Consider the following 26,963-nt stretch of genomic DNA (forward strand, 5'->3'; position numbering starts at 1 on the left):
AGGGGCTCCAGCCTGGGACCTGAGAAGTGTAGGATCTGGGCTGCCCTGTGCAAAACCATTGCACAGAGCAGGCAAGTATAACATGTTTGTTATTTTTAAAGAAAAAAAACGAGACTTTACAATCACTTTATTTAACAAGCTGAAGTTAGAAGCTGATTGGCTACCATGCACAGCTGCACCAGATTTTGCACTCTGCAGTTTTAGTAAATTAACCCCATTGTGTTCCTAAAACCATTCTTGAATTCATCTGACCAGGCAACCTTCTTGTTGGTGGTCCAGTTCTGATACTCACATGCCTATTGTAGGCACATTTGGTTGTGGACAAAGGTCCAAATGGGCACTCTGACAGGTCTACGGCTAAGTCGCATCATATGCAACAAACTGCAAAGCACTGTGTGTTCTGAGTGCCGGTTCACACTATAGCGTGTGTGGCGATCGCATGTAATAACGGAGCGCACTGCTCCTTCATTACATGCGATCGGATGTGCAGTGCGAATTCAGGCATACACTTTGTATGGCTAAATTTGTACTGCACCCTCACAAAAGTCGCACATGACCCTTTTTTTCAGCCGCATCAGGATCGGATTGCACAGTGGTTCACACTTGTGCGATCCGATCCTGTGCGAACTGTCAGATCGCACTGCGATATGCGATCAAACTGGGGGTTTCGTTAACATTTAATTGACACCCCCTGCCTATCGCATATGGCAGTGTGAACTGCCAGATGTGCGTTTGCGATGCGGGAACAGGCTGCGAATTCGCAGCCTTCCTGCATCGCACAAGTGTGACCCGGCACTAACACCTTTCTATTGGACCAGCATTTACTTTTTCAGCAATTTAAGCTACAGTAGTTTTTCTATTGGTTTAGACTACATGGGCCAGCTATTGCTCCACAAGTGCATCAATGAGCCTTGGCCACCCATGACCCACCAGTTTTCTTTTTTTGGACCACTTTTGGTAGGTCCTGACCATTGCAGAATGGGAGCATCCCACAAGAACTATAGTTTTGTTGTTGCTGTGACCCGGTTATCTAGCTATTACAATTTGACTCTTGTCAAAGTCACCTTACGCATGCCCATTTTTAATGCTTTCAACATATTAGCTTCACTTGTTGCCTAATATATCTCATCCACTTTAAGGTGCCCATGTAACAAGATAATTATTATTATTCATGTAGCCCCTTGTCCTTAACAGGGGCTACTATGACAATTTAGTTTTTTTGCTGGGCTGTAGCTAGTTTAGACTGATTGTATAGTTTTTCACCTGGTTTTTCCCTAAACTTAAGTTGGCTTTCGGTTTCTCACTGTCGCCAGTAGATGTCACTGGTGTCACTGCTCACGGTATGAGAATTCACAAGTAGAATTAAGTTATGAATATGTATACTGTATTTCCTTCAGCCAATCCAGTAGGAGGTTTATGACACTGGTGCATGCTGGGGGGGGATCTAAAAATTTGGAAGGGGCATGTGCTCTCTCTCTTCCCCAGTGCTGAGGTCTAGGAAGGGGCTGCTGCATAGATCTCTGCTGTTAGGCCAGGAAGAAGGCTGTTCTCTCAGAAGGGCCTGGTGACTCACTTAGATCATGCTCTTACATTTGGGAACATGTTTACATCATTGTCAGGTCAGCTTAAAGGTTCTGACACTGTGAAGCTGGACATTGATCCGAGGAGTCTGTAAGTTATAGCATGTTACACATTACACCCTAAATACGGGTGCTCCAGAAGGTGAACTTAGCCTTTAATTGTTACCTCCTGTGATTGTTAAGTCACATATCGCTTATAAAGTTGTAGCTTATGCACATTAGGGGAGGCCATCATAAAAAGTTTCCATAGTGTAGTGACTATCACATTCACCTATCATGCCAAAGGTCCCTGGTTCAAAACCTGACGAAAACAGATTTTCCCCCTGGACCTCGATCTCTCATAACTACTACATTCACCCTCTTGCTGTAGTCTGCACTTTCTAACCTAAATCCTCAATCTCTCCATCTGTACTGGCATCTGACTCAACATTTTAAAACATGCCCTGGTCAACCCCATACTTACTGTTTACTGTGGACCCCACCAGTCGGAACAATTTAGGATCCATTTCCCTGCTCCCATAGTCTACAACCACCTGAGCTACCACCTCACTGATAATAACCTTCTTGACCAGTGGTGGCTGGTGCATGATAATTTGGGGGCCAGCCAGCAGGCAAATCCCCCCCCCCCCTCTTAGGACGGACGGCCGGATAGCACCCATTCTTACCCCCGGATGGCTGAGATTCTCCTTCGGCCAGCCGTGCATCTCCTCCCTCTTCCTGGCCAATGGCCAGTAAAATCTTTTCTCTTTTCAGCCAATCGGGAAAGGGGGTTTCACGACCCGCTTCCTGATTGGCTGGGAGAAGAATTAGCATGAAAATAGTGAATATTCATTCGCTATTTTCATACAACTGGGTGGGCTCAGGGCGCAGTGCTCTGCGCCCGAGCCCACCCTTTTTTTAAGCCTATTAGAGCCTCTGGCTCTAATCACGTGCTTCAAAAAAAAAAAAAAACCTATTGGAGCCCATGCATCCGGTGCCCTGCATGTAGATTAGGGGGCCAGATGCCTGGATGGGGGCGTGGCACCCCTGCGCCCCCCAATGGACCGGCCGCCACTGTTCTTGACCCCTTTCAGTCTGGCTTTTGCCAGCAATACTCCACATCAACTATCTTCATAAAATTAAAGAAATACTTACTATCTGCGAACACCAATAGCCACTTCTCCGTATTCTTATGCAAGGGACACACTGGAAGTTTTTTTTTTTTGTTTAACCCAGCAGGCTGAATGAAAAAAACGTACAGATCCCAATACTAACACAAGAATTATTAGAGCATTGATCTCCCCCGCTAAACGATTGTATTCTCACAGAGGGACTGCTCCCCACACCGCCAGAACACACTGATCATTGCTGCAACCATTGCCTGCAAGCGCTGATTGGATGCTGGTTTTCCTGCAAGCTCGTTCGACAGAAAGCTGTACATATAGGCTTGAAGTTGGCCGGCTACTGTCGAACCAACCATTTTCAGGCGTTACTCTTAGATCTTTCTGCTGCCTTTGATACAGTTAACCACCTGCTACTCCACATAAAACTCCACTTCCTTGCCTTCAAAAATACTACTCATTGCTGGTTTTCCTCATATATATGTCACTGCGCCTTCAGTGTCACTTACAACTCTACCTCCTCCTCTCCTCTTCCCATAGGGATCCCTCAAGACCCTCAGATCCCTTTCACACGGGCATTCCGTTTGTCCATTTCCATGTTTTGTCTGCTTAGATCAGTTTTTTGTCCGCTTCCAATAAGGTCCATTTTTTAAACGGAACAAGTCTGCATTTTTGTTTGGTTTAAAAAATGGAAGAAGACAAATATCAGATGTAAAAAAGATGAAAAAGGAATGTAAATGGACGAAAAAGAGATGTAAATGGAACAGAACTAAATGGAAGATGGATAAACTTATGCAAACGAAATCCAAAAATGTGATGGAATGGATGACGCCCACGTGTTAGCCTCTTCGCGCAGGACTCATTTACATATCAATATGGATGTCATACCAATTCCTCAAACTCAGTCTTTCCAAAACTGAGTTTATAATACTGGGCTCCTTTTAATACATATGCAACACTGTGCAGATATGCTAAAGGTAGATTCAATTCTAATAGTGTGACTCAAGCTCTCTGTAAGTGCTAAATGACACAATAATAGTTGCATCTCTATTTGACTAAAAAGGATTGGTCTAGTTTAGTTTGGCTGCTAAAGCTGAATACTGTAAGGAGCTGTTTTGATCATTTGAAGTGTGCTGCCAGATTTGTCCCTTGACTTCTATGTACTCCGTCTGACAATACTGTCCTTTCTACCCCTACCACTTATGGGTATTTTGCAATTACCACTTGCAGCCAGCAGGTGGAGGCCAGGGGCAACATAATTTACAATACTGATTTGTTACTGTATTTTGGATAGTGTTGTAAACATACATGACTAGCAGGACATCAGATCACACATACAAACAGAATAATGACTCAAAGGGCACACACAACTCACTGCTAACAAGGATAATATCCCTCAACAATTTCAATTTGCATGAGTAGAATGCCCAGTATACTTTGAAAAACAAAGAATCATAAAGGTGCTGTATTAAAATGAATTTGTAAAAATAAACATTTTAAACAAATAATGAAACAATATACATGGTAAATATGATACAATACAACATGACAAAAAAATAATAAAATATACAGTACTTCCCTTTAAAACATACTAACAGAAATAACATGAAGGTTCAGTGACACAATACTACTTACAATCAGTAAACTGCAGCCACTGTCTGCTCTTTGCCCCACAACAGTAAATAGCCCCGTTTTGCATTAATGGACAACATAGTGGCAGTGACCTCCATGCATTAATGTGAATGTGCATGACCTAGCTTGCTTTTGTGTCTGAACTCAGAATAATGGCCATAAGCAGAGGTGAGGAATAATGCCCGGCATATTATTGAAAGCAGAAAACGACAAGCTCTTTCCTTCTTAAACGACAGATCAATAAGGTGAGATGTGGTAAAGAAGGACACTGTGAAACAGCACGTCTGAGATGATCACAGTGTATTTTGGTGAAAAGATTTCTTTCAATGTACCTAAGGGACTTAACTTCTGACCTCTGAAAAGGTAATCATTTTTTCCATCTAAATCAGTTGCTGTGATACCCAAGGCACAAGTATAGCTTCAAGCCACTCGAGTCACACATGAAAAGTTGGCATTTAAAGGATAGGTTCATCTTTGGTAACATTTAGTATCCCATACTTATGGTGTAAAATGTAACATGTTACAATTTTAGCAGCCCCCTCACCCCCTGAGCCTCCCTGCGACAGAGGATGGGGGTTCCTCTCCTTCTCAGCCGTGTGATTCATGAAAGATTATATCTGTAAATGAATGAACTAAGTAATTCTTCTTGTACTTCTTCTACGGCTCTCCTCCCAAAGGAGCACCACACACACACACAGCTTCATGGAACTATAATCACAGGCAGCCCATGGCTTTTCATTCCAATGGGTGTCTCATCCCCTGACTTTAAGAGCCTTTTTATCCCTTTGATAATATGAAAGTCTTATCCAAGGCTGATGTTTTCCCATTTCTAGAGGGTACCAGTTTGGGGGGGGGGCAAATCCTGGAAACAGTCCTTGGTAGCAGTATTATGTTGCCTCACAAGAGACACCAGCTAATTTTAGGGGCCTAACATCCTGATGTAATGGTCACAGACCACTTGTTCCACCATCTGAGCAGACATGAGCACCTCTGGTTGCAACCACTTGTTTGTAGGGTGGAACAAATCATACATCTGGGACATTGCTGGCTTTTCAAAGTCATATTCCCATAAGCACAGAGCTCAGATGGACATGGTAACTCCAAGTTTGGCAGAATATCTTTTTGAGCTTAGGATACTGCTTGGCATCCTGAGGTTGCAAGTCAAAATAGGCTTTTTGAGCCATTAAAAACAATGTTAGCATATCTTCCCACTGCTCCCCGGGCAGTATCTTTGAACAAATCGCTCTAAATATGCTGAGGTAGGCTTCAACATCACCTTCCAGGGACAATTTTCATAATGCACTCTGCACCACTTGTTGAAGCATAGATGTCAGCCCTTGTGCCACCATCTGCTTCTTTATTAGCAAGAGAGCCCGTTTTGAGCCTCAATCAGCTTACATATCAAGAGGCCTGTGCACAGCTGAGACTAGTTAAAGTGAAAGAAAAGTCTAACTATACCTATTATTACAAATGTTCCACCCCTCCCCTTCTACCTATCCAGCATAACCTGTTTAAAAAAAAGTGCACACTTAACTATTTTTAATCTACTTTGGTCTGGTCACATAATCCTGCAGCTCTGACCCTCCTGTGTTAGTGAGCAGCTGCTGCAGGGGAGAGGAGGGAGCTGGGCCATGGGAGCTTATGGATGACATCACAGTTCCTGGAATTTATATTCATTGTTGGGAGCTCCCTTACAGGGAGCTGCAGGATCATGTCACCAAACTGGAGGGGATTGAAAATAGGTAAAAACAGTGATCTTTTTATACAGGTTAGGCAGGATAGGGGGGTGGGGAGTGGGGGGTTAAAAAATAGTTACAGTTAGGCTTTTCCTCCACTTTAAAGTGGTCAGGCTAACAGGTAAGATAACAGGTAAGACCAAGGAATGGAGACTTTATCCCATCCACAGCTCTACCAATCCTCTGACCTCCAGGACTCAGATCAAAACCCATTTAGATCTATGAAAACAGAAATGTTGTTTTCTCCATACAGTGCTGGAATACCAAATTGACAGAGTAGGCACTGGTCTATGGGCCAGTGACATTTTAAGGCGCTGTGACAATAGATCAATATAATATTGATTTGATCTTGAAAGAAAATTACAATGAAGCTTTCTTACAAAAGAAACAAAACTTTTACATTAAAGACTCCACAGAGAAAACACTGTATTAATGTAATGTATCCAATAACAACTTAAAGCGGAACAATACTCACCTCAGCTCAAGCCATGTGCTGTCTCCAAGCTCCTCACCCAGCAGCTGACATCTTCGGGCGGCAAGTTTGAGTCTCGATCGCCATCCGCTGTCATTGGCCTGGTGGGGATGACGTCACTCCTGCACACGCATGGGAGTTCAGTCAGATTTGGCACTGCAGAATTTGTACAGTTGGGGGACAGGCAGGTAAGTAGTTTTAATGCAGAAGAGACAAATCAGGTCTCTTCTGCATTAAAAATCTTGCCTGTTCACCTATTCTATTCTCCCAGCAAAAAGTTCCACTATAACCACTTGTCCAGATTTACCTCGCTTCATGACCAGGCCATTTTTTGCAATAGGGCACTGTGTTACTTTAACTGACATTTACGCGGTCATGCGACCCTGTACCCAAACAAAATTGATGTACTTTTTCCCCTCACAAATAGAGCTTTCTTTTGATGGTATTTTTTTCTTTTTTGCACTATAAAAAAGACTGATAATTTTGAAAAAAGAAAATTTTTTTTGACTCCCTGCTATAAATCATATCCAATAAAAAATGTAAAAAATCTAATTTCTTGACAAATTTAGGCCAATATATATTCTGTTACATGTTTTGGTAAAAAAAAAAAAAATCCTATTAAGCGTATATTAATTGGTTTGCACAAAAGTTATATTGCCTACAAAGATATATACTGAAATTGTTATTTGTTTACTTTTTTGCTAGTAATATAGTGGGACTGCAATATTGCAGCAGACATTTGGACACTAACTGACACTTTTTGGGAACCAGTGACACTAATACAGTGATCGGTGTTAAAAATATGCACTTTCACTGTACTAACAACACTGGCTGGGAAGGGGTTAAACATTTAGGTCAATCAAAGGTTAAATGTGTGCCTAGCCAGTGTTTTGGTGTACTGTGTTAGGTGCTTTTACTAGGTGAAGTAATGGATTTTTTCCCCTGCTTTGCTGATAGGATTCTGCCTTGTTTACATAAGCAGAGCTCAGTCATGTATAAATGCATGATGATCGCCAGGTGCTGGCTGTAATCTATTGACCAACACCCGGTGATCGACAGCTGCTGTGTTTAATCACAGCATGACCGGGATGCTGGCGGCACCCCGGAAGTGTCAGATCAGTAGATACGTCATCTGGCGCAGACGAGCTGCCTTGCCGCTGTGTATGTAAATTATACAGTCAGTAAGCGGTTAAAGTACCTAAACCACAGATTTCAGGCTAACATTACGGTTGGCCTCTTAAAAACTCCTCTTCTTTCAGCTGCCAGATTGTAAATAATTTTGGTGTATGTACGTGTCATGTACAGTCCTGATGGCCATCTCCATCGGATGATGTGCACACTACTTAGTTCAATGGTATCGAACTAGAGTGGGGCACGAGAAACCTCCAGAAACCTGCGGGTGGGGGGGGGGGGGGGGGGATTACAGCCTAGGGACCTCCACAAAGCTTAATTTGGCACTGTCTCCATAGTGGACACAAATCTTGCAGCCCCCAACCATGTGTGGGTAACAAACCTAGGTGACACGTATACACCATCCACAGCCCCACAGAATCTCTCTAAAAAGTTGGAACAAGGCGTAGGAGAGCGGTAACGAATGTCTGGACACCTAACAATAAAAATAAACATAGACACAGAAGAGGAATATGCAGATCCATATATGCAATACTGCTAATGGTTTTTATAGGATTACACCCAACTTAAAGTAGTACTTTAGTCAGAAAATGAAGTCCTGCTAGATCACTTCAGGCTAGCCCCTTTTACAGGTACAGCTATGTAAAACATTAGTGCCTATACTGTTTAAAATCCAGTAATAGATTGTCTCACGCTGCTCTGCACATGCTCTTTAGTTTTAGGCATTTTTAGTCACTGCTGAGTTTGTAGAGACCAATCTGCTGATGGCCTTTAAGCGGAAATAAACCCTCCTAGCCTTTACAGCCAAGGAAGCTGCTTCTGCTTGATCTACAACTGCCATGGTTCTGCACATTTGATTATTTATGATACCAGCCATTTGATGGTTTGGTAGTTTGGCTGAGGACAAAAGCAAATGTTAGAAATCCTGGATTTCCAGAAATGTATCATCTTTTTTAAACCATAAAATCGCTGGGTTAAGTGGTACTTTATGATTTACTGCTGTTCAGGGGCTCTGGGTTTCAGCAAAATGGCAGCCTCCAGCAAAAAGAAACAGGAGCAATGCTGGAGGCAATTTACAGCACATACTCATATTGGTAGCATAATTATTAATGTGAAATGTATGTTCCTTGCTTTTTATCAAGTTGTTATTGGTAAAGTTCCGCTTTAAGTTATTGGTTTAGACCCTGTGGGAACAAAGTCCCACAGGTATAAATCCAGTCGATTTTCTTCTTAAGAAGGATCCAGGCATCTCTAGTATGTCTGCTTATTTATAGTTGGTTAAAGTTGGCTTTCAACTTTAACCTCTTTTTAATGAGGAGATATGTTTTTACACAAAATGGGTTGCTACATGACTTTTGGTATTTGTTAATATTATGTCCCTTGCATGTTCCGACATTTTGATTAACAGTTTAAAAACAGTTTCATGTTTTTTTCACAATTTGTATAAATTGTAACATTAGCTACATGTATAATATACTGTACATTATGTATATGTTTAATGTTTGCACTCGTGAAGAGAATAGTTAATAACACTTTTCTCCCTGTAATTGCAGATGCCACAATGTATGCGCATTTTCTATTTAATGCCTTTGACCTGGACAGAAATGGCGCAATCAGGTTTGAGGTAACTAAACAGAAAAGAAGGGCGGGCCTTGGGAAGTACACAACCTAAAAGCTTTACTAGATTTTTTTTTTTTAAATCATATTGTGTTAGAAGTATGTTTTATGTGGTCAGATTATCACTCAAAATTTAAATAATTTATAAATTCAAGTTTTACAGAATGAAGATGAAAGTACAAAAATCGGATTTTTGTAAGATCTTACCGTAAAATCCTTTTCTCTTAGCTCATTGACAGACGTAGTCTTCTTGATTCACAAGAACTGGGTTATGCTGCCCTCTACAGGAGTAGGACTAGGCAGAAAGAAAAAACGTTCTGGCTCCACCCTAGGGGCAGTCCCAGAGGGTATATCCTCTTCCTGTCTGCTACAGAGAATCAGTTCTGTCACAAAGCAGCAACAGAGAATTTAACCCAACCCAACTCAATGATAGAGGGGCGGGTACTACGTCTGTCAATGAGCTAAGAGAAAAGGATTTTACGGTAAGATCTTACAAAAATCCGATTTTCTCTGTCGCTCATTGACAGACGTAGTCTTCTTGATTCACAAGAACTGGGACATCCAGAAGCAGTGCCACAAATGAGGGGTGGGATTGACAGAAATCAAAATCCAATCTAGAAGGCCCAACCGGAGCCAACCAGAAGTATCAAAGGACTCATCGAGTAAACAGATGAGACCTACCCCACAAATCCTCGAGGTAGACCAACAGTCTCCTCAAACAGTGGCCTGCAGGAACCTTGCGGCCAGAAGAGGCATCTGACGATTCCATCACATAAACCTTATACAATATTGTAAAGGTATGAACCGACGACTAAACAGTCGCCTTGAAAACCTGAACCACTGACGCCTGATGGCGGAAGGTCCAGGAAACTAAGCGCCCGAGTAGAATGCGCCTTAACAGGGAACGGGGGATCCCGACCCTTAGATAAAATAAGCCTATACCACCGTCTGTCTGATCCATCTAAAGATGGTCGCAGCAGAACAGGCAACCCCTTCTTAGGGCCATCCGTGATCACAAACAGTGAATCCGTCTTACAAATTGAATCCGTAGTATTCAAATATATCCTGATCGCCCGAACTACATCCAAGGAATGCCATGCAAATTCTCGAGGATGATTGGGCTAAGGACATAGGAAGGACAATACACTGTCCTCATTCAATGAAACTTTGAAACCACCTTAGGAAGGAAGGATGGATTCGGATGAAGAACAACCTTATCCCTATGAACCACCAGATCTGGGGAACAACAGGATAATGCAGCCAGTTCTGACACCCTGCGTGCAGAAGTGATAGCCACCAAGAAGACCACCTTCTGGGATAAAGTAAGCAAGGGAATCTCCCTGATATTTTCAAAGGGAGGTGTCTGAAGAACCGACAGCACCAAATTAAGATCCCAGGATGGTAACGGCGCGTGCACTGGCGGAGCCAGGTGTCGCACCCCCTGGATGAAATTCCGCACCAAGGAATGAGTAGACAAAGGCTTCGAAAGAAGATAGCAAATGCTGAAACCAGACCCTTGATAACACTCAAGGCCAGCTTCTGCTCAACTCCCTGTTGCAGAAAAGCCAATATTCGGGCTACCGAATAAAGATGTAGATGGAACCCAAGGGATTCACACCACACAATATAAGACTTCCATGTACGATGATAATCTTTCTGGAAGTCGCTTTCCTGGTTTTAACTAGAGTAGGAATAACTGAAGCTGACAATCCCTTGTCCTTCAGCACCTGGGTCTCAATAACCAGGCCGTTTAAAACCACCGATCGTAAGCAGGATGGAAGATCGGTCCCTGAGACAGTAGATCCTCCCTGAGAGGAAGTCTCCACGGGACGTCCGCCACCAGTCTGACCAAGTCGGCGTATCAAGCTCGACGAGGCCAGTCCGGAGCTGCCAGGATTACTGGAATTCCTTCCTCCTCTATCCTGCGAAGAAGTCTTGGCAGTAACCCAAGAGGAGGGAAGGCATACATTAGCCCCACGGGGTGACCAGTGCGTCTGCGGTCTCTGCTAGAGGATCGCGGGAGCGAGCCACGAATCTCTGTACTTTTCTGTTGAATCGTGATGCCAACAGATCCACATCTGGGGTGCCCCAACGTAGGCACAACTGGTGGAAAACTTCTGGATGGAGGGGCCATTCCCCCTGATCCGGAGTCTGACGGCTGAGATAATCTGCCTGCCAATTTTCCACCCCCGGAATGAACACCGCAGAGATAGCTGGAACAAATCGTTCCGCCCAGCGAAGAATGCAAGCCACTTCTTTGGCCGCTCGGACACTCTTGGTGCCCCCCTGGTGATTGACATAAGCCACGGCCGTGGCGTTTTCCAACTGGATCCGAACCGGGCTGCCCTGGAGCTGCTCGGTCCAGTGAATCAGACAAAGTCTGATCGCTCTCAGTTCCAATACATTTATCGGTAACCTGGATTCTTCCGGGGACCAAAGTCCCTGAACGGATAACTGACCGAGAATTCCTCCCCATCCGGATAGGCTGGCATCCGTGGTCACTATCGTCCAATATATTGGCAGAAATGACTTTCCCTGGCTGAGCATCGGAGACCGAAGCCACCAGACCAGAGACTCTCTGGTCTGTTTGCTCAATTGGATCCGATAGTCCAGGGACTCCGGATTCCGATTCCATCTGAGAAGAATCTCTTGCTGAAGAATTCGGGTATGGGACTGGGCAAATGGGACTGCTTCGAAGGAAGCCACCATCAACCCCAGAACCCTCATGCAAGTTCGAAGAGAAGACCAGCTGTTGGATAGTAACAACTGGACTGCTGATTGAATCTTCCGGAGTTTCCCTACCGGAAGGAAAACTCTTGTCCTGACTGTGTCTAGAATTAGACCCAGATATTCGAGCCTCTGGGTGGGAACCAGAAATGACTTTTGCTGGTTCACCATCCACCCGAATTCCTGTAAAGAAATTATAGTAATTTCTATGTTTTGTAGCAGGGTCTGAGGAGACTCTGCATGAAGCAGGAGATCGTCTAGGTAACCTAGAATCGATATGCCTCTTTGGCGCAGTAGTGCCAACATTGGGGCCAACACCTTCGTGAAGACCCGAGGAGCCGTGGCGAAACCGAAAGGTAACGCCACAAACTGATAGTGGTTCTCTTCTACGGAAAAGCGTAGAAACCGCTGATGTCCTGCGAAAATGGGAATGTGAAGATAGGCGTCCTTGATATCTATGGACGCTAGGACATCCCCTGGATGCAGGAAGGCTGCTACTGTGCGAATGGATTCCATCTTGAATTTCCTTATGTTGAGAAAGGAATTGAGTGCCCTTAAGTCCAGAATTGGACGCACTTTGCCCTCTTTCCTGGGTATTGTAAATAGGTTTGAATAAAACCCTTGAAAACGTTCTGTCCAAGGAACGTGGACTACCACTCCTTGTTGTAGTAAATCCGTGACTGCTCTCCGCAGATCTTCTAAACGATCCGGGGATAGTCGGATATTGGAAGGGAAGAATCGCGCCGGTGGGATCGATCGAAACTCGATCTTGTACCCTGACCTTATGACTTCGCAAACCCACTTGTCCGGGATTCTGGAAAGCCATGGATCCGGGAACCGGCGAAGACGTCCCCCCACCCCAATTATGGGTGGGGGCGCACCTTCAGGCTTTGGACGATTTATCTTCAGGTCTGGAGGGGGCGGGCTTTTGCTTGCCCGACCAACGTCCCCTGAAGCCTCCTGAAGGAGCTTTGGAGGACTTAATTTTTTCACCCGCGGGACGAAAAAACTTTTTTGTGAGCAGAGAAAGAAGGCCCTCGTCTTTGACGAGTTCCTTTACCCTTAACATTTTGCGGTAAAAAGGTGCTCTTTCCACCCGTGAGATCCTTAATGATCTCATCTAAGTTGGCTCCAAATAGACGCTCTCCTAAAAAGGGGATATTAGCTAATGCTTTTTTGGAACCTTGGTCGGCTAACCAACCTTTTAGCCACAGTGTACGCCTGAGAACCACTGCTGAAACTGATGCTCGCGCCAATAATGGAGTGGCGTCTAACGCCGCATCACACACAAACTGTAACCCCTGTATCATTTGTTCCAACAAATCTGATACCGCCTGAGGGACCTCTTCTAAGTCCCGGCGTAACCACTTGGTCCATTCAGTTACAGTCTGCGAAACCAGACCAATAGCAATTATTGGTCTGAAAGCTGATCCAATCAAGGAAAACATGGTGCGAGACATAGCTTCTATCTTGCGATCCACTGGATCTTTAAAAGACGGAGCATCTTCTAAAGGAATAACCGTGGCTTTATTCAATCTAGCAATTGGTGAATCCACCACAGGTGGTTCTGTCCATTTCTTAATGAGGGTTTCCTCAACGGATAACGCCTGTTAATGCGTTTAGAAATAGCAGAGGTGCGTTTTGGCAGACTCCATTCTTCTTTGATTGGATTGCCAAAACATTTGGGCAATGGAAAAACCTTCGCCATTTTCATGCGTTTTTTAGTCCCAAAAGGGATATCAGTTTCAGCTATTTCCGACGGAATACCCTGTAATCTTAAGGTTTCTTGAACAGATACAATGAGTGCGTTTACCAACGCTTCCTCTCGGGCTATGGCGGATGCCGAAACATCCTCCTCACTGTCTGAAGAGACAGTACCCGAGACACCAATCCCAGATGAAGTACCTGCAACTGCAGAAATAGGCTCAGAGTCTGAATCCGAAGTTTCAGATAATAAGGGGTTAGGCGGGGGTCGCTTTCTTGCGCCCTGTCCCTGACAAGCCACTTCCACCCGGGACACAACAGTTTCCATAATAGCTGACAATGATTCAACCGTCCGTGGGGTGCTGGAGGATCCTGCAAACACCTCGAGGGGATCCGGTGGAGATACATGAGTGGCAGGGTCCATGTTAATTCAGGACACCTCTGCCAGAAAAAACAAAAAACTTTCTTTTTTTTTTTTTAAATAAAAAAATTCCTTTTTTTTTTTTTTATGTGTCTCCCCCTAGCGCAATAGCGCCCCTCAGAGTACCTGCTTCTCGATCCCCACAGAGAGAGAGAGGGACCCCCAAGGCTCACCACCCGATGCAGAGAAGTTTCCAACCAACTGCAGTCAGCGTCTGTCTTTTACAGACTGGAAAGAGCTGTGTTCGTTTTCCCGGGTAGAAGGACGTGGCTCCGCCCCCTGTATACGCCTTCCGGCGTTCCCAGCTCTCCACGAGGTAGCTGGGCTCATCAAACATGGCCGCCCCCATACAGGAGACAATAGACTCCAAAAACATGGCGGCCGGCGTGACCTGAGGACATACATGCACCTGGTCTACGGCAAAATGGCGGCGGACCGCCGAAATCGTTTTTCCCAGCACATCCACCTGCATCTCTGCTAAGTGGCGGTTTATCGATCTGCAGGAGGTACACTACAATTAAGGTAGGATTATACCTCCTATGTCTGCTGTAATACTACAGTCTGCTGGGTAGAGTGTTAGCTCTCAAACCAAGTCCACTTCCCACCAAACACATTCTGTATTTACAAGGGGGACTCTTAGTGTCAGATATATACTGACCATGTATGGAGGGGCCCATAATTCATACTGCCTCATAACGAGGAAAAAAGGGAACGTTTACTCACCATACCGAACCGACAGGCACCCTCTCTTCACAATACCCTCTCCACCGGGGTGGGGGGTTGTGGACCACTCCGGACGCCTCGACTCTGTGGTTCCTGGCGTCCAAGCGAGACTTTTAACTCGCAAGGTCAGTCCCTCCAATGGGACTCCGTTGCGGCCGACCCAGCGCGGAGCTCTGGTCTGCACGCGCTCGTAGGCAGAAACCGGGGTGACCACTGGATCTCAACATCCAGCCCGTCGCCCGGCCCCGCATACTTACTTGAATGTGTCGCGGCCGACCAAGCGCAATGCAATGGTCTGCGCGCGCTCGTAGGCCGGCTGGGGTGACCACTAGTGTCGCCCAGTCCGGCGTTTTTGCTTGAAGATCTCACAGGAAAAAAACACTGGAGAAAACTACCTAAAAAATATTTTTTCTAAAGAAAAAATCTTGCCAGGACCAAAAAGATCCCAGCAAGGAACTTAGGTCCTTACTCCTGACTAGACAGAAAAAAACTGATTCTCTGTAGCAGACAGGAAGAGGATATACCCTCTTGGACTGCCCCTAGGGTGGAGCCAGAACGTTTTTTCTTTCTGCCTAGTCCTACTCCTGTAGAGGGCAGCATAACCCAGTTCTTGTGAATCAAGAAGACTACGTCTGTCAATGAGCGACAGAGAAATTAAGATTTCCAAAATTTGTAAAATCTTCTTAAGGCTAGATTCACATCTGTGCATTGTTGTAGTGCATTTGTAGATCTGCAGAAACACAATCCATTTAATATTATCCCCTATGGGTCCCGTTCACATCAATGCAATTTCCTGCAGTGCATTTTTGAAAAAGGTGCAGGGACATTTTTACATGCAGCACAGTACCTTTTTGGGTCCATAGACTTCTGTAGCACAGCCTCCTTGAGGACTGCTAGATAATACACTCTCGGGTCCCCCTGGGTTACCGTTAGCAACACTGGTAATCACAGATTAACACTTTATTCTTGGCTCAGTCAATGATCAGTACAGGGGTACGTAGTTGTTTTTGGTGTTTTATTTTAAATAGGAATGGGAAAAGAGAATAGTGGGATACTCCAAATTAACTATTTACAATGGATGAGGACTCCTGTCAGAAGATGCAGCCCGGCTGCAGATTCACCTTACCACTAGATGAATTTAGGTTAAGTCTCTATACAGACAACTTAGTTGGGTAGATTATGTCCAGGATACCTGCCTAGTATCTCTTTCACTCCACAGACACCCGTCCTCTGACTATCCTACACCGGGGTGGCCCCCCTCAGGTCAGGCTAGTAGACAGGATTCACTGTACTCACGATACTGTTTTTCAAAGGGTCTCCAGTGTATCTACCCCTCCAGTCAGTTCTCCTGGACCTCTGGGTTCAGTTCCTTTCCTCTGGTCCCCAGGCTGACTGCCTGGGACCACGTGCCACTGCTACAGAGGGGGAGGCAGCTGCCAACCTCCCTCTGGGACTTTGCTCACCAGCCAAAGACCCTGCAGCAAATGTGCTCCTGGCTTTTATACAGTATTCCATAATGCACTGAGACAGCCAGTCTCTACCAATCACTGGGTCTGTATTAAGGCCTGTGTACTCATTGGCCATATTATCTAGACCCAATGAATCACACACTGAACACACTGAGCAAACCTAACTCACAGATCCTGCTCTCTGGTAGGCAGAAAGCGATATAGATTTCCCTGCTGCTCCTCTGATAGGCAGCCAGAGCCAAAAACTATACTCTCTCCCTAGCACATACCTAGGAGGGTGCTACACTCACCCCCCACCAAACCGAGCCATGTCCTCACTGGCTCTGGGCAGCCGCCCCTACAAAAATTCTTTCACCCAAACTTTCTATTGGAGTATTCCACAAACATGGAAACGGGGAAAGGGAAGTAACAAATGTACAAGGCCATGGGGCATACCCCATATGTGGCCGGTAGATATAATACGTTACGTGAAAAAATATATATGACTCTACTGTACAAATATTCACAAGGTTATTTACACACAGTAGGTGCACTTTAATCAATGCATCCCCCTCCAAATAAAAATCTGCTTGGACAGGTAAAGAACATTATCCTGTCTAGCTAACTAGATACAATATGAACATTGCATAAATGGTGGAGGGCCTAGCCAGACCCGGAAATCCAAAGCAAGTCTGCAAAACAATTTAGATTAGGCATGGGTTAAAGCATAACTACTTACACCAGTGAGACTGTCCTCTCCTCAGAGACGACCTTCTCATCACATTGTTTTTAACTGCACATTCACATAGAGATCTTCTTCAGTTCCTGTCCCCTCCGCACACACTTGACTCGGCGTTTCACTGTTACTCCTGGAACAGGTAACAATTAAACCCTGTCAAGCTAACTATCTATCTAATCTCTGTGAACCATTCTTAGTGACTAGATAAAAGGCACAGTCCCTTCTCAGGACTAGGGCACTGACTCTCCTCCTATCTCAGTCAGACTCACAAGTTCAGAACCTAGACATGCAGAGTCCACCTGACTGGTGTTCACAGTGTCCTTTCCTCCTGAAACACTGAGGCAACATGTCTTTTCTCTGTGACAAGCTATTTTGCTGGATCCTGAGCAAACTTGTCCAACTTTTCAGTGTTTTGATTCTCTTCAAGGGGCCCCTCACTCTGGCGTATCCTTCTCTGAAGAGACATCAAGCCACTACCCGCTCTTCTGAGGTAGTAACTTGCACACAGCTTCTCCAACCGGCCCAACAGGATCTTCGCAAAGTGTCCTTTGAACAAATGTCTCTTTATGAAGGGATCCTCTTCTTCTGTACTCCTTCCCTTGGCCTGATGGCCCAAGTCTCTTTGCAAAGTGCCCACTAACTTGTCCCATGAAGTGATTCTGGCCCGATGGATCTTGACAGAGCATATGGTGAAACTGACTTCTATAAATGACTGAAGCATGACATTAGGTGACTACTTAAGTCCTCTTGAACAGAAAGTCAGTTGTGTGTTAGAGGGTTGGCCCTCTTTTGATGGTACTACACAGTGGTAGCAGTTCTACTGACTTCCCGATCCTTTTTGCAAGGATAGAAAGGAAAGGGGTATTTGGGAATAGGGCTTTGGCCCTAGCAACAAGCAACAACAACTTGAACTTTGCATTTGAACTTTGCACTTGAACTTTGGGCTCTTCAGCCCTTTTTCTTCTCCAAAGAACTCTAAGGCTAGCCAGCCTTGCAACTGTACCTCTCTGACCAGCATCTGATTCAGAGGAATGTGGCCCTGGAGTATGGGTATGACTACCCCTATGCTCCCCGGGAGATTATGTTGGAGGTCGAGGCCAGAAGAGAGGAGTGGTGCAGTGATGCGATTTGGGAGTTTCTCTATATTCCCAAACCATACTGGAACAAAGAAAAGCCTGAACTACGGGATACTGTCTGCTCTGTGAAGACCAACTGAATCACACACTGAACACACTGAGCAAACCTAACTCACACATCCTGCTCTCTGGTAGGCAGAAAGCAATATAGATTTCCCTGCTACTCCTCTGATAGGCAGACAGAGCCAAAAACTATACTCTCTCACTAGCACCTACCTAGAAGGGTGCTACACTTCAACAGAATGTATAAAAATGCATATACATTTGTTTTTTTTACATTTTTGGTAGGGTTTTGTGTTACAACCAGTCTCCTCCTACAAAAAACAAAAAAATGGAAGCATGAAAATGCATAAAATATGTGCCGAAAAAACGCTTCATCCGCACACGCATAGATAAGGTTTTTACATGTCAGTGGTAAGTTGCACATCCAGAAGTGCAAATATAGCCTAACATTATAGAGCCATTCCAAACTGCTTATAGCCGTTTACGGCTTCTTGGCCATTATAAGTTCAGTGAATGAAGAACATGGCCTCTAAAGGAGTAGGACGTGGGACCCATGGGACAGTGTAACCATACAGGTTATATACGTAGTTAAAAGGGACTAAAGAAATCAACAAGCCCTCCAACTAAACCACTGCATAGCACAATAAAGCCTTCTTTAGAAAACTTTCATGTGTCTCAGTCCATAACATACCCCAAAAATAATAGCATTATTCCCCATTTCAGAACAGTCAGCAGAGCCATGAAAATCATTCCTTTAATTTCCATAGGCAAGCTGCCTATCCAGGACTGCTGGTTTATAGCGCAATTTTAACCTAATAGCAGTGCAAACTCAAAAAAATAGACTGCTTGTGGTCAGTGTGTAATCTGGCAGCCACTCATTACAGGACCCAGAAGCACTAACTACTACAGTAACTGTCAGCTCCTATATAATATGTGTATATATATGCAATTATGGGCATGCTTATAGTTCAGCATTAAAATAATACAAGCCCAGTAATGCATTTGGGGTATATAATATGCTTCATCCATACCAAAACGTGGATCAAATGAGAACTTTGGTGCTGTTGTCATCACTTGGAAAGGCTTGTGCATTGTGTGGCCCTACAGGTATTGGCACAATATGAAGTCCAAGGAAACTTTAAGATGATAAATAATGTTGATCATCACTGGGCATGGTTAAAGTTGAACTCTAAGTAGTTATAAAAAGTCACCATATATTCCAACCAAGTAGTCATATTAAAAAAAAAAAAAAAATCACAACGCACACCTAAATCTGTGTTATTATTTGCTTTTTGTAATCCCTGACATAGTATGGACTGATTTAGGTTGCATTCACTCCTGAACGTATTATCTTTGAGTGTTTTCCAGGTGTTTTTTTATGCCTGTTTTTTTATACTGTATTCTTGAGCTTTTTTATTAGCCAATAAAGAAAACTATCATCTCTTGCATCATATGTTGCTAGATTTTTTTTATGCTTTCCATCAGCTTTCATTTCACTTTTATTATCATTTTTTTTTTGTTAGGGTAGGGGGTTAGAGTTAAGTTTAGTTTAGGGCTAGGATTAGGGTTTGGGGTTAGGGTTAGGATTAGGGTTTGGGTTAGGGGTTAATATTTTATTATCTTATTATTATTTATTTATTTTGTTAGGGCTAGGGTGTTAATACTACTACTACTACTACTACTGCTACGACTACTACTAATAATAATAATAATAATAATAATAATAAAATGTAAAAGAAATACACACATAAAAAAAAATAATCCTAAATAAATTATTTGTAATAATAAATAAATAATTAACCCCTAACCTTAACCCCTGACCTTAAAAAACAAACAAACAAAAAAAAACAAATAATAATAATACCACAATAATAAACACCCGAACACAAAATAAAAAAGTATTATTATTATTGTTATTATTATTAATATTAATAATAATACTATTAATAATAATATTAAAAAGTATTATTATTTACATAGTTACATAGTTTGTGAGGCCGAAAAAAGACATCAGTCCATCCAGTTCAACTTATGATGTGTGTGTGTGTTTGCTGTTAACCGTACATTGTATACCACTGTATGTTGTGCCCATCTAATAATTTTTTGAAACTATCGATGCTCCCTGCTGATACGAACCCCTTACGTATTTTAAGGTTAAACCATTTTCCCTCTAGTTTTAGTGAGTGGCCACGTGTCTTATTGTATTCCCTTTCTCTGTAAAATGTGTTCCTTATGCTAGGGTCGCCAGTGCAGTATTTGAACATTGATATCATATCCCCCCTCAAGCGTCTCAGTGCTTGTAGTCTTTCCTCATAGCCGATGTCCTCCATTCCCCTAATTATTTTTATTGCCCTTCTCTGGACTTTCTCCAGTTCCAGCACATGCTTCCTGAGGACCGGTGCCCAGAACTGGACAGCATACTCCAGATGTGGCCGGACCAGAATCTTGTAGAGTGGGAGAATAATCTCTTTATTTCTGGAGTGAATCCCCTTTTTTATACATCCCAGTATTCTGCTGGCTTTGCTTGCAGCGGCTTGGCATTGCATACCACTGCCAAGCCTGTTGTCCACTAGGACCCCCAGGTCCTTTTCCATCTTAGATTCACCCAGAGGTTCCCCTCCCCCCCCCCCCCCCTAGCAAGTAGCTTGCTTCCGTGTTTCTGACACCCAAGTGCATTTCTTTACATTTTTCAAAACCTCATCTGCCATGTAGTTGCCCACCCCATTATTTTGTTCAGGTCCGCTTGTAAGGTTTCCACATTCTGCATAGAAGATATTGGCATGCTTAGTTTAGTATTATCCGCAAATACCGAGATTGTGCTAGATATCCCCTCCTCTAGATCATTTATGAATAAATTAAACAGGATTGGTCCCAGGAAAGATCCTTGGGGGACCCCACTTTCCACACGTGCCCAATCCGAGTACTCCCCATTAATCACCACCCTCTGGACTCACTGTTACATTTTTTCATTTGAGCAGAAAATCGCACAAAACATGCAACAAAACGTGCAAATCGCGCGTTATCATTATTGCTATGAGAATAAAAAACACCCCAAAAATTCGTAAATCTGCCCAATTTGAGCTAAAAAAAAAGCTCCAAAACCTTTGTTGAGCTTTATGTGTTTGGCTTCAGGCGACTTGGAGTGGAGATGTGAACCAACTCCAGAGAGAATAATTGATTTTTTTCTCCTCCAGCGTTTTGGAGCTTTGAGCTTCGAGATACAAAACGCTGAGATGTGAATTAGCCTAAGAGAGAGAGGCCTAGCAGTTAGTCAGGCTTTGTTGTATGGCACAGTGCTGTCAGTCTAACAGTGGGAGCTGATAGAAGAACATTGCAGAGGAAGTAGAATAGGGATCTAATCAGTGAGGTTCTACTACTTCACTGACCAATCACCAGGATGCAGGCAGGTGGGTCAGGGTCAAAAGGCTGTATTAGTTTATAGTGGCCTGCTGCCTGTCATGGGTGTCTGGATCACAATACTGGCTGAGGAGAATACGTTGACCCCGCAGCATTTACATTGTGGTATGCCTTACTTTTCATGTCTAATAAAGGTGTGTTTTGCCGTAATTTGCACAGATATAGAAGCAACAGCCAATATTTGAGAAATACACTATGGTACATGTATAATAACATTTGTTTATCCTTCTGTGTCCCCTACAGGATTTTGTGGTTGGCCTGTCCATTCTATTACGAGGAACTGTCCATGAAAAATTAAAATGGGCTTTTAATCTCTATGATATAAATAAGGATGGATATATCACCAAGGATGTATGTCAGCTTATTTTTCATAAATCACTAAAACTGTACTTTTCTTTTTATAGATATTTTACTATTAAGAATAACATAGGAACTACATGATGTCCTGGTTGTATGTGACATGTCTCATACTGTACAGTTCCTCCCACCCACAGAAGAGCAGTGGAAGAAATGTCAGAACGCAAATAACATCCTTAATTTCCAAAAATAATCCATACACATCCACTACCAAAAGGAGAAGTATAGCCAAAGCTTGTTTGGCTGTACTTCCCCTATGGATCACAGGAGTGCAATCCGTTTTGCACTCCTGTGACCTGTTTTCAGCAGAGAGATGACATCACAGATGTCGGTTCAGGCACTGTGCCATCAAGACAATAGAGTCTGGATCTGCCACCCGGCTCAGCCTCTCAGGGAGCCACTCAGAGCCTGAGCCCGCCACTCTGGCCTGTCCGCAGCTCAGCACTCCAATGAGCGAGGAGGGGGCAGAGCAGAGAGCTGTGACTGACAGTCAGCCAGTCTCAGCTCGGGAAGCTGTCAGAACAGAGTGATCAGCAGTGTTCCATCGCTCGGTTCTCAGTGTAGAGGGGTGTCGGGGAACGGATGAAGCATCGGACCATTGCTGCATCCACCTAGGTAAAGATCTAAAAAAAAAAGCCCAACCCTTCTCTTTTAATGATCCCGTAATAGATTTTTCATAAAATAGTTTATTACTGTGTTTTTATGCCTCTTTGTAACATCTTCCATAAGTTCCTGAACCTCTCCTATTTCCCCTTATTTCTGTTTGTTTGGAATGAGCAGTACACATTAGATGCAATCATGTGCACTTGTCTATGCACATTACTCATAGTCTCATAGTTCAAAGTCCCTTGTAAGCCCCAGGTTCACACCGAATCCAAATCTGAAATCGTGTGACTTCCCTTGAAAATGCACAATTTCAAAGCCGCATGTCAGTGAGACTTCAGGTGCAACTTGGCTGATATCTGTTCAACTTGTGCGACAGATGTCTTTGCAAGTTGCTCCTGAAATCGCCAAAAGTAGTGCAGGAACTACTTTTTCAAATCGGTGCGGCACCACAAAGTCTGCGTCGCACCAATCTCTACAGTTCCATTGCCAGGTAATTGAGTGCAACTTGTTATGCAATTTGGACCTGTCAAACCACATAACAAGTCGCACCAGTGTGACCGAGGGCTAAATGGCTACTTTCCTACATACAGTGGGACTATGGAGGACGCACGTAGCCACCCTCTAACAGGAAGTTGGATCGCAGCAGCAAAAAAAGAAAAACTATTATGAGTTAAGAATACTACTTGAACAGAATATATTTTTAAACCAGAGTTTAATTTCACTTTAAGTATCTTAAATATCCTAAAATGATTTTGCATAAAACTTTTCTTGGCAGATTTATAAGCCTGAATGGATGAGCAGAGTAAATTATTGTCATGTTTATGTCAAAGTGATTTATGATTGCGAGAGTTTGTCCTATATAAAAAAAATATTTATGAGAACAGAGTAACCCAAATAACACCCCAGAGGTGATGATGCTAAAGTATACCTCAAAGTACGCCTTGGTACTTTTTTAAATTCTAAACAACTCCACATCATACAAGGTGAGTTGGAGGTAATTAGAGGGAGAATAGCAAGGTCCTTTAAAGTGATACTAAACACACACCATTTGACATTGTCCCTTCTATTTCTGTATGTGGATGATGGCAATGTAATTATTTTAATAAAAAAAAAAATCAAAGTACTTTTTTCCTTTTGATATATACAGCTGTCACATGACCTAGCTTTTTCCAAGCCTGTCTGCAGGGAAACAAGAGAAGGAGCTTTTAGTCCTCTGCTGCTGCTCACATGTTAATAAAAACAGCCTTTGGAATAAAGAGTAAAAATAAATATTTAATATCACTAAGCTGTTTTAAATCATCATACAAACATATATTTATGTGTCATGTTCCTCCAGCCTGTGTCCTAGAATAACAGGGAGGTGAAGTCTCCATGAATCTACATGTAATATCCCACACCCATTGTGCTTAGCTGGTTAGTGGGCATGGAGAAGGAGGGAGGGAGTGGACTGTCATTTACCACTGTGTATATGCCCACATATATGACTCTATAGTCACATGGGCTGCTCAGATGTGATAGGAAGGAACAGGGCCACCATCAGGGGGGTCCATCCAGTACTCCTGTATGGGGCCCGGGCACACAGGGGGTCCTGGACAGCGGGAGGATCAGTGGGGAGGGAGATCAAATGATAGAATGATGCACTGTGTGCCTCTTCCTCCACCAGCTGAAAGCTGGTTTCTCCCCCTCTCGCTGGCTTGCAGCTGCTTGTCCCCGCCCACACTCAGAGTTGGGACAAGGGGATGGCAGCCTCGAGAAGTGTTGGAGAGGAAAGAGCCAGGAGGAGGTGTGCTGTGTTGTGCTCTCTAGGCTCTCCCCTCCTGTCAGAACAACACTCATCCATGCAGCACAGGAGACAGGATCGCTCTTACATTGTATCGGACTGTACACACACACACACACAGAGTTTGATTACCGCCCCATACCTCCTCCACGGGCTGCTCATATCCAGACTGCAGGAATAGTGGGTATGGGCGGTAATCAAACTGTGTGTGTGTGTACAGTCCGATGCAATGTAAGAGCGTTCCTGTCCCCTGTGCTGCATGGACGAGTGTTGTTCTGACAGGAGAGGACAGCACAACACAGCGCACCTCCTCCTGGCTTTGTAGTGGTTTCCCTGTCGGTTTGAGCCAGAAGGTGGGATTGGGGGGGGGGAATATTTGCACTTGGAGCAGGGCTGGGGTAGTTGTGCTAAGAAGGGGGATTGGGGGGAATTTGTACTGGGGGGAGGGGGTTGTGATTTTGTGGAGGGATTGGGGGGAGTTATGCTGGGAGAGGGTATTGTAATGGAATTGTGCTTGGAGGGATTGGGGGGGTTGTGCTGGGAGGGGAGGTGGGGGGGATTGGTACTCAGAGGAGGGATTGGAGGGATTTGTGCTTGGAGGGGGTATGGGGGGGGTTGCTAGGAGGGCACATTGGGGTAAATTTGTCCTGGGAGGGGGGAATGACCAGAGAATTTGTGCTAGGAGGAGAGATTGGGGGGAGTTTGTGCTAGGAGAAGCGATTGGGGGGATTTGTGCTAGGATAGGGAATTTGAGAAAAAAAAAGGATGTGTGCTAGGCGGGTGATTTTTTGGGGGTTAAGGGAGATTTCTGATAGGAGGGGGAATTGGGGTGGTATTTGAACTGGGAAGTGGGATTGGGGGGCAAAGATTATTGCTGGGAGAGATAATATTTGCATTTTTGTTTAGGGAGAATATTGGCTTGCAGACAGAATTTATGCTTAGAGGGTGAATGTGCTGATTAGGGCAGTTTTCTTTTTTTTTTTTTTTTGAGGGGGAGGGATTTATGCTGTTAGGATTCTGGAAGCAGCAGTCACATTAAAAAATAAACACTGAGTTACCCTGTATAGGTTACAGTGCCCATGCGAATGAGGACCTAGACCTCATTTACACACAGAGAACCTTTTTTATTAACTTTTTATGTTTTAGATTTGGCAGGAATTTTGTAAGTTATGTTATGTCTGTGTCGGCTAATGATGATTTTTGTGTATTTTTTGTGATATAATTTTGATATTTTTACAGGGGGTGGGGGGCCCTGTTCCAGTAGGTTGTATGGGGCCCTGGGATTTCTAGCGGCAGCCCTGGGGAGGAAATGCTCAGCATAGAATCTCACTGAAAATTGAGCATGTGCAGAGCTGCAAACACTGCTCTGCAAAATCCCCAATTGCATTGGGGACATGGACAGGAGGGGGAGATAGAGAACAGCAGGATCTACCAGATTTTTTGCAGAATACAGAAAAGCAATCTCATAATGACTGAGGGAACACAAACAGCATGTATTAAAGCATTTATTGATAGTTTCTTATGATGTGGGTTTACTGACACTTTAATTTTTTTTTTCCCTACAATTGCATTACTGTCACAGGTCCTCTACTCGTTTGACCTACACATTTATTGCATATCTGTACATTTAGGAGGCATTTAAGACCATGTCATACCTCCTTCATGTACGCAGCAACGTTGGTTTATACATCTTTTTATTATTTATGTAGAGGAGGTTTAGAGCCCAAGCTGATGGGCCTTTCGTTCCCATCAGAACTGCCTCTCAAATAAGTTAATGGAAACTCATAAACAGTTTGGAGGAGATAGATGTGGTTTAGGAGGCCACATGCAGGTCAGAAGAACGTCAACTACAGGTCAATTGCACCTGTCAATGAACTATGAATGGTCTCAGATACATCTCAGACTGTGTTAAAATGCAAGTGGGTGGCACCTGGAGGAGGACCGCATCTGCCCATTGACACAATCTCAAAGCCATAGCCGAAACCAACTGAAGTTAGTGGGAAGGAGTGTGGCTTCATAGAAACAGAACCAAGGCAAAATAAAATGCTCCAATATAGAAGTGTAGCTGCTGTAGAGGAGCTGTACAGAGGTGATGACATGAATGAAGCATTTTGGGGTATGTCTTCTAAAATCTGAAAGTACAGTAGGGAAGTCTCGGCAATTGCGTACATGAGACTGTTTATTTTCAACTGCACAGAAATAAATATGTATAACTAATATAAAGGAATGGATGTGTACTAACCTTACAGTAATTTGTGAAAGTATTCGGCCCTCTTGAACTTTTCGACCTTTTGCCACATTTCAGGCTTCAAACATAAAGATATAAAACTGTAATTTTTTTTGAAGAATCAACAACAAGTGGGACACAATCATGAAGTGGAACTAAATTTATTGGATATTTCAAACTTTGTTAACAAATAAAAAACTGAAAAATTGGGCGTGCAAAATTATTCAGCCCCTTTACTTTCAGTGCAGCAAACTCTCTCCAGAAGTTCAGTGAGGATCTCTGAATGATCCAATGTTGACCTAAATGACTAATGATGATAAATAGAATCCACCTGTGTGTAATCAAGTCTCCGTATAAATGCACCTGCACTGTGAATGTCTCAGAGGTCAGTTTAAAGCGCAGAGAGC

At 43.7% G+C, this 26,963-nt stretch overlaps 1 protein-coding gene across 2 annotated transcripts in view; it reads left to right on the plus strand.

Moving 5' to 3' along the window:
• The window catches only part of KCNIP3 (potassium voltage-gated channel interacting protein 3), a 240,430-nt gene that overhangs the window by 202,148 nt on the left and 11,319 nt on the right, over window positions 1-26,963 (plus strand). For both annotated transcript variants that reach the window (XM_082253157.1, XM_082253158.1), the window contains 2 exons: window positions 9,205-9,275; window positions 21,830-21,937. In XM_082253157.1, the coding sequence (XP_082109283.1) occupies window positions 9,205-9,275; window positions 21,830-21,937 (179 nt within the window). The remainder of the gene's footprint in view (window positions 1-9,204; window positions 9,276-21,829; window positions 21,938-26,963) is intronic.

This window comes from Pelophylax lessonae, assembly GCF_965119305.1.
Source record: "Pelophylax lessonae genome assembly, chromosome: 4".
In the NCBI taxonomy this organism is placed as follows: Eukaryota; Metazoa; Chordata; class Amphibia; order Anura; family Ranidae; genus Pelophylax; species Pelophylax lessonae.